General features: G+C 36.9%; 1 protein-coding gene across 4 annotated transcripts in view; it reads left to right on the top strand.

Moving 5' to 3' along the window:
• The window catches only part of BMPR2 (bone morphogenetic protein receptor type 2), a 109617-nt gene extending 101291 nt beyond the window's left edge, over nt 1–8326 (top strand). The window contains exons 13-14 of one of the 4 annotated variants that reach the window (XM_027786147.2): nt 374–454; nt 756–883. In XM_027786147.2, coding sequence (XP_027641948.2) covers nt 374–423 — 50 coding nt within the window. In that variant the 3' untranslated portion in view covers nt 424–454; nt 756–883. Of the gene's footprint in view, nt 1–373 lie in introns of all 4 variants that reach the window. The other 3 variants (XM_013298808.3, XM_055811802.1, XM_027786146.2) reach the window with 3 other exon arrangements.
• Nucleotides 8327–8599: the final 273 nt, after the last annotated feature.

The raw sequence follows: 8599 nt of genomic DNA on the forward strand, positions 1-8599 counted from the left end.
AAACCCTAATTTTGTCTTAACATGTTGACTTGAGTTGAAATCTTATTGAGGTAAAGAAAAAAGATTATTGCAGTAACTTTCTTTAATTGAAGGTTAAATTAAAAGAAAGGGTTTGAAGGTTATATAAAGTTTTGTAACAGTCAGATTTCTGCTGCTGAAATTTTGTCATGATTAAAGTTGCTTTCGCCAGTTGTACAACCAAACATCCCAAATCCTGACTTAGGATCTTAACGGAGAACGGACCATTTTGTCTTCAGGTGAAATGCTTTGCCAGGTTAAGCAGGATTAGGGGACCTATGATTTAATTATGCTATTAAAAGTTTAGCCTTTGCCGTCCTGTAGTAGCGACATTTTTTTGTACCTCCCATTACAGGTAATATAAGATACTATGATTGCAAAAGCCCCTCAAAAGTCAAATGCTGATTCTGCTGTTTGATGCCAATGTGCATTCAAGGTAACACAAATTACTTCACTGAAGTAATTTCTGACAGAGAACAGAATCTGACCCCTTGTTTTAGTGGCAGCTACTGTGGCTGATAGACCTGCCATGCCTCTGCCACACAGTTGATTCGTGTGATAAGATTTTGTTCTTTTGTTCTGTTTTGCATGAGTAACAACCCTGGACTCTCCAGTCTAATCTTATCTTCCTCATAATACTATTTTCTGCTCTGTTTTTATTTTTTGTTTGGGTTTGGTTTTTTTCTTTTTTTTGGTTTTGTTTTTTTGGTTTTGTTTTGTTTTTTCCCTCTCTTTAGTAGGTGACTCTTCACAGGATGGCAAATCGGGCTCAGGAGAAAAGATCAAGAAGCGTGTGAAAACTCCGTACTCACTTAAGCGGTGGCGTCCTTCAACATGGGTCATCTCCACCGAGCCGCTGCACTGCGAGGTCAACAATAACGGCAGTGACCAGGCAGTCCACTCCAAATCCAGCACTGCTGTGTACCTTGCGGAAGGAGGCACTGCCACCACAATGGTATCTAAGGACGCAGGAGTGAACTGCCTGTGAAATACTTTAAAAGCCAACAAATGACCTTTTTTTTGCATTATTTGAAACAAACGTGCAGAAGACATTTTAAAAAAAACTGCTTTCTCCTCCTGTCAGCAACCCGTACCAAGGACTCGCTTTAAATAGATTTCAGCTATGCAGAAAATTTTTAGCTTATGCTTCCATATTTTTTTATTTTGTTTTATTTTTTGAATGTTTTTGCACTTTTATTTAGTATCGCTAAAGTTAAGTCTGTCTGTTTTGACCACGGAATATATATATGTGTATCAAGAATGTGGTCTCAAAATATTTTTTTAAAAAAGAATAACAAAAAAAAGTATTGCTGATAATCAGTTTGGACCAGTTTCTTAAGGTCACTAAGATCATAAGCAGACTATAAGACAGGTTTGACTGCAGTGGTGTCTTGTAACCATGTTTTGATTTCTGTGCACAAGGTAGTCTGTATATTTCTATGTTACAAAGTGTATTCTCTTTTGAACCCCCTGTTTTTCTTGTGTCATGTTGAAATGTGCAATAGTCTATAGTTCACAGTATGCTTTATTGAAAAGTGTGTTTCTAAAACTGCCACGTTCCCCGTTTTGTATTTGTTAATTTTTCCCTGACAGTTGAGCAGTCAGCTAGTCATGACAGTGAACTTTGCACACCATAGCCAGCTTGAAGCTGCCTATATCACATTGTGCTCTGAGGTGACAACGCATGAATTTTCCCCAACTTGAAAGGGCTTTTAAAAAGGAACAAAAAAAAAAAAAAAATCCGAGCTCAATACACTTCCTTTGATCCTTCCAAATCAAAATGTGTTTCCTTTATAGTAGTAGATGCTAGCCTGTGAAGTTCTGAATAACAAAACGTTGAACAAATGTAAGAAAACCATGTCAGATGGTTTTTTCCTTTTTATTTTCTGTGCAGTTTTACCCCCTGTATTTATGTAAAGGCTTATTTAGATCACTAATGATGTACTTTGAAAAATACGTTTTATTCAGAAATCTTAATAACTGTCATACTTAAAAGCTCTAGTTAAGACAGGTTGCGAACGTGTTCTCTTTACACAGAGGAAGAATCATGAATCTTACTTGGTACAAAACAGTTTTGTGATGAGTTGCAAATTTGTCCTGATTTACCTCCTTACAGAGAGTCTAGGGTAAAATCAGCCTGATTACTTAAGCAGGTAGGTGCATCCTAATTGTCTGTTGTTGCTGGGTTGAGTTGAAACTTGTTCTCCCTTCAGAGTTTTTAGAGCCTCTCATTCATCTTTTTAAAATTTACTGCATGCTTTTAAAATTCATGGTTATAAGTGTTTGCAGGGGAGGGTTGGGGTTTTTTCCCTCTGCTTAGACCCTTCTTTCAGTTTGTATGTACATTGATTTTAGGTGTCAGTGGACATGAATGTAATACCTATTGAGTGAGATAAATCGGTTTTTCACCATCTCAAGTAAACCCTACCTTTTTTTAGAATTATTGTTTTTACTGTTTACTCAAAGGAAATTAATTTTCTTATTGGTCAGGACCTGCTTCCACGTAATAAATACCCTTCCCCCTGAGAAGTATTCTTTCTGATTGAAAACACTTCAGTAAAAACTATTGAGATAAACAAGATATAACACATGTCTGTCTTTGGTACTGAGTAAAGTTTTATCACTTTATCTGAAAACTGATGATGTTCAAAGAAAGAAAATCTATTCAGCCAGCCTGCCAAACTCCTGTGGCAGGATACTGGCAGCAAACAATTGTCTCCCCCAGCCTGTCTCCTTTCAGCTGACTGAGACAGATGCTCTGTGCTTTCAAGCTCATTTGTTTCCTTGCTGTTACATTATTTCCTCCCCGCACCTCAAGGTAAACTTTGCCAGCCCTGTTTGTCTATATCTGGTGATACAACTCGCGTAATACATGCCTTGCTACATCTGATTCGTGCTGTTTCCCAAACTCCCTTGTTTATGCTTGATTGCTATGGTTTTCTCTTGTAATGCTTCTTAATGTTTCTTAGATTCTCCTAGATATCTCCAAGAGATAACTTTAAAAATCCAGACTTCGATTAAGTGTAGTTGTAGAAATACAAGCCAGGAGACACAGTCTGGGCTTCCTGTGTTCTTCAAGCACCAGTTCAAGTAGCACCTTCCGCCTCTGAGGCATAATTGTGTTATCTGCCCATATAAATACACAGTTATATCTCCCCTCTTCAAAAATACTGCCTTTCTCTGGTTTTACTTCTAATTCACTCTCTGGCTTCCCATCTGCTCCAATCTCGCATCCCAGATGTTGAAAACCTGCCAGTTGCTCAGCTGGGTTTCAAGACCTGAATCAGAATTTTTGGCATTCTGTTCATAATGCTGGCTGGGGTTTCCTTCTCTTTTGGCCTTCTTTGAGTCTCCATTTGAAATATGGTATGCTGTTTTGTGATCATCGCTTTATCATGCATATTGAAGATTCTTCACTCCTTTCCCAATGACTTTTTCCTTTGCCTTGCATGTATCATCAGCAGCATTTCAGAATGTGGGCTGAAAAGCGTATTTAGGACACTCTTATCTAACTTGAAACACTCTGGGGAGAGAAAAGTTATTTGCTCTGGCTGCTGCTTCTTTCTGCTAAGACAGATTTGTACCAGTCTTCTAGCCTTTCTTTCAGGCCGATCCTTTGTAAGAAATCCAAGTTTTTTATGCTCGATGCAATCAAAATCATTATAATACCAGATGAAAATGTTCTTCTACAGTTTTCCTTAAACATCCTTAAAGTAAACCTAATGGTTTCTTTTCCTTTATCTGTTTCTGTCTCTTGCTGGAGGGCTTTTGGGATGAATTATTAGTAGTAGAAAGTACTGGCTTTGTAATCTACCGTGGATAAATAGAATTTGTAACATGATAAAAATATGTACTTTATTGGAAAATACCGTATAGATTGAATAGAGAAAAAATATTTATTTGTAAAGTTCAGTCAAAACAAACTCTTGAGCAGGTACCACAATATTGTAATTGTAAACCTACTGTAAAACAGCTAGATGAGATCAGATTAGCAGTTTGGTTTTAATGCTTAAATTAGTAATGCCCCTTTTTTGCTCACAGCACATAATCCAATCTCCACAGAATACTTTCTCTGTAAATTAAATGATACTTTATTTTATCTTATACCATGGGGAGTCATCCTTAACCAAACAAAATACATGTAAGAGAGAGAATTCTACAGATCGGTCTCATGCATAGTTGATAAATGTACTATAATCAGGGGAGACAAACGTGTTTTATTTCTTTGTGGGTTTGTTTTCTTTTGGTTTGGTTTTGGAGGGTTTTTTTTAAGAAGAAAGGATAATGATAAAAGTTGATAATTTTCTATCAATTTCTCATGTATATTGCAGGCAAGATAAATATAGCAAAATGAAAATAGAATGATAGTGTAAATACCTATGAATTGTGCCGCTGTCAAATAGGCAACAGTAGAATATTTGCTATGGTAATTTATAATGTATAATTCAAGTAAAATTTTAGAGCAAACATTTGTGATGTTTGTATATATAAGCCAAAATCCAAAATCTTACTGGTTTTAGAAATCATGTGCTAATAGAAGCAGAAGAGTTGCTTAGGTTAATGCATTGTCTTTTTCTGTTTCCTATAGTAGAGATGCTCACCAACATAACGTGATTTTCAGAATGTGAATTCTAACCATTTGAACATGCCTCATAGTCAGATGTATTTTCTTCTGAAGTTGGTATTTACAAATCGGATTATCTGCAACACTTACCCTGAATTTACTTATAATGCTTTATAGCTTCATGTGCTAAACAATTAGTTTTAAAAATTCCTTTCTTGAAACTCTAGGATGCTCTTAAATTGCACAGCTAAAGATAAAGGAATTCCTCATTTAAAAGAAAACCTATCGACATTGTCATCATTAGAATATTCTCAGAAACAAAGCATGTTTCTGTTTATATTTTGCTTTCTTACTGCCGTTCATTTGTGTCTTGTTTCCATGTAGAAAATTACCTAATTTTAAAAAGCAAGACAGTTTCATTTTTTTTTCAGTGGACTGGGGACAAAAAAAATGCAAGATGGTTGCTGGCCGGTTTCAGGAACCAACCAACCATCCTACCAAAAAAACCCTCCTTATAAATATGTTCAGAAAGTACTTATCTTCCCCTCTGTCAGCCTTCTCTAAAAGAAATCTTTAATCCTACCTGCCTCAGAAAGGAGAATAAGGAAGTTCTGTATTTGTATGGAATAGATTACTGGGCCAAGTTTAATAATAATGAAATTGCTACTTAAAAAATACATATGTACACATTGTATATGCCATAGTTTGTGTTCAGTGATTTTGCTCCAACGATACTCCTTTTTTAAATGTTAAAAAAATAATAGTCCGCTAATGTAACATTACTAAGCCTATGTTCAGATTATAATTTTCTTTCATTAAAAGTATTCAAAAGATCATAGCCATTCTGCTATTGAAACATTATTATGGAAAGTTCCAGCCTAATTAGGGAGAATTTAAAAACTCACATATTTAGTTCATACAGGAGAAATTCATTATGCTGTAATTTTTACTTGTGTAAAAATGATGGCAGTTCCCATTGCTGAAAGTGGCTGTTTTTAAGTCATAAAAATAATAATTGCCAAGCACAGTAGCATATACGTGACCTGGTGTCTGATTGGAAAATTTGGAGCAGCTTATCAAAGAAAATTGAAATAGAATTGATTAGTCTGTGAAAGTTAATAGACTGGACAACTTAGTATTTTGCATAAATTTGGATTATTCACATTTTTCTGTCTGGTCTCCCACTATCCGTTTTAACAGATAAATATATTAACCTCCATTTTTAATATGCTTATTATTTTTTTGTTCAACTTCTTCAGTGAAAAAGCTATACATATTGCAGTGATGCCAAATGTATATTTTTTTAATGTAAATTCTGTATGTATTTAGATGCATATGTGTGTTGTGCATAAATTCCAGGATAAAATTCTGTGAGTTACAGCATCAGACGGTAGCACTGGTAGCAAGTATAAGGTTCTTTTTCATATGCCATTTTAAGTTGTCTTTAGTGCATCACAGTAAGATTGGGATCAGTTTGTGACAGTCCGGTAGCACACGATCTCCCATGACAGATTTGTTCCTGATTGCTCAGATGGAATGGATTTATGAAAAAGAGAGAGAAAGCTGGGGGGATGCACGTGACAAACTTTACTGAAGCTGAGCAATTTACGGTACCTCTTTTAAACATCAAAAAAATAACCCAAAGTACTTAATAAACAGTGATTTTTACAAGGCTTTTTTGCGTAGTAGCTGTAGTTAACGTGTGTGGTTGCCATTTAAACGTAGTATTTTAGTCCATTAAATCCAATTACATTTTAGGCTTCTATCTTGTCATATAAAACTGTAGCTGTAGAAATACATCCCTTTTTGGATCCCACCTCCCACCCCACCCAAGTAGGCTCAGTTTTGATGTGAAATAGTAACAAGTCAGATTGCTCATTTTGAGGTTTCTTCTGTACTGACTAAAATGGGTAGCAGAACTTCCACTTCTGATATAACAGATTTAAGCGCTTCCGCAGATCGAAGTGGGAGTTGTGAAATCAGCATCCCATCGGCTGGCGCTTGGGCGAGCTGCCGCTGCAGTCAGAGGAGTCTGCCACTGGTTATGGGCACAGGAGGGCTGGGTTCCGCCAGCAGTGGTTTGAAAAACTTCTTGGGAGGATTAGCCCTTGGGAATGCTAAGGTGGGATGCGGGACCACCAGTGAACCCTGGCTGCTAACGCGCCAAGGTGTTAGCTGATGTCCGGGCTGTCCGGCGGGTCAGTGCCAGTGCGTGTTGAGAGGGTGGAACTGCACCAGTGGGAGCAGAAAGTTTCAAGATACAGACTCATTTACACCAAAGCCCTTTAGTGTTGATCTGGACTTCATGCAGGTCCAATTTAGTGGCCGCTGTGGTGTGTTACTAATACCAGTTATTTTTTATGGCAGTTTCTATATTATTTCGCTGTGGTTTAATATACATAACGTGCGTAACGAGCAGGAACTAGGCGGAGTTACGTTAGGTTATAACGTATCGTCAGATACTTCTAAAAGCCTACTGATCAACAGTCGTGTACATTTGCAAGTCATTCAGTTGGTTAACTTTAGTGCATACATCCTGCTTCAACAAGCACAGTAACTAGCATAGTAAGGAAGGATTTCTTCAAAGTTCTTGCAGGCTTCTGCAGGTATGTCACAGGTGCATACATCCATCGGGGCATAGCATCTTGCCTGGTAACTATTCTAAAGCAGAAATAATTAGCCTCTATAACTCCCTAGTTTTAAGGTCTCCCAAAAGTCAATTTTTGTAGCCCATTCTCTTGTTTTTAAGACAGAGCAAAAATGTGTGTGGTTTATTTCTAGAGCACTTGATTCACTTTTTTTTTGTGCTTCAGAACTGTATCATGAAGTATCACACTTCAATCTTGTTTATTCAAAAGTAAAGAAAGTAGTTAATGTTTCTGTAGTTTGTAAAACAAGTCACAAGAACAAAGAAACAGGCAAGCCCAAGTTATAGCTGACTTTTGTTTGTAACTTTTGAATTTCCTAATTGGTGACTCTTCTCTTTCTTTCACACTGTTGAAATGTATTTAAAACAGTTTGTATGTAATGTTTCTTGTCTGCTTTTTGTCTCTAGAGGAAAAGTGTGCTCTATTCACATTTATATAAGCTGGAATCATATTTTACAATCACTGTTGATTATTTTCCCCCCAAGTGCAGTATAAGAGGAAAATGAACGTGGCAAAGACTGATTTCTAGGATTTGGTCTTCTGTAGAAGCTGAAATAAGGAGATGTGAAACTGCCATTTTCCTTACGAAAGACTGTAAAGACAGCATTACATTACTTTCTGAGCGAGCTTTTCTGGGGAAGAGGGGGAGAAACCCTAGAATATGGAGTCTCATCAGAACCCTTTTGTTAACGGGTATTTTTGATTTTTCTGTCAAATGACTGAGGAAATATCATGTATGAATTTATAAATAATTGCTTTCAGTTATTTCTTTTGTATAAGCTGCCCAATACCCTTGCTATGCTGTATAAGTTGTGTTTCATGGAACAGTGTGAGTATGAAATAAAAAGCTAATTTTTGTTTTTTAATCATCTGTGGATGCCACTATGAAAGCTGACATTGTTAAAGCCACTACAGAGTTTTCTATGAATACTTGTAAGAATTGCTTTGTTATATATAAACCTAAATAAAGAGATTGTATTGATACAGAGACATTGGATAAGAACATTTAAAAGGCTATTCTTTAGCTCTAAAAGAAAAGGCTTGCTGTAAAATGGTGCATTATTCCATTTATTAAAGATCATATTAATGACAAAAAGCATGGTCTTTTGTGGGTTTTTCATGGGGTTATTGTCTACGAGTAATAAGACATGCTCGCAGGAGTGAGAGGAAAACAAGCTCCTGCTGCAGCTGTGTTTTGTTAAGGGATAAGGAACTGCTTCGTAACAGAGGGCTGCGTGGGACTTGCAGGCACCTGAGGCATGTGGCAGATGGCACACGGCAGCGTCACCAGGTAGAAGTGTGAGATAACTGGGGCTCGTCCCTGCGCATCAATGCGGTGCCTCTGCTTGCGTTTTGCCCATTCTCACCG

The sequence above is a fragment of the Falco peregrinus genome, chromosome 8 (assembly GCF_023634155.1).
Source record: "Falco peregrinus isolate bFalPer1 chromosome 8, bFalPer1.pri, whole genome shotgun sequence".
Lineage (NCBI taxonomy): Eukaryota > Metazoa > Chordata > Aves > Falconiformes > Falconidae > Falco > Falco peregrinus.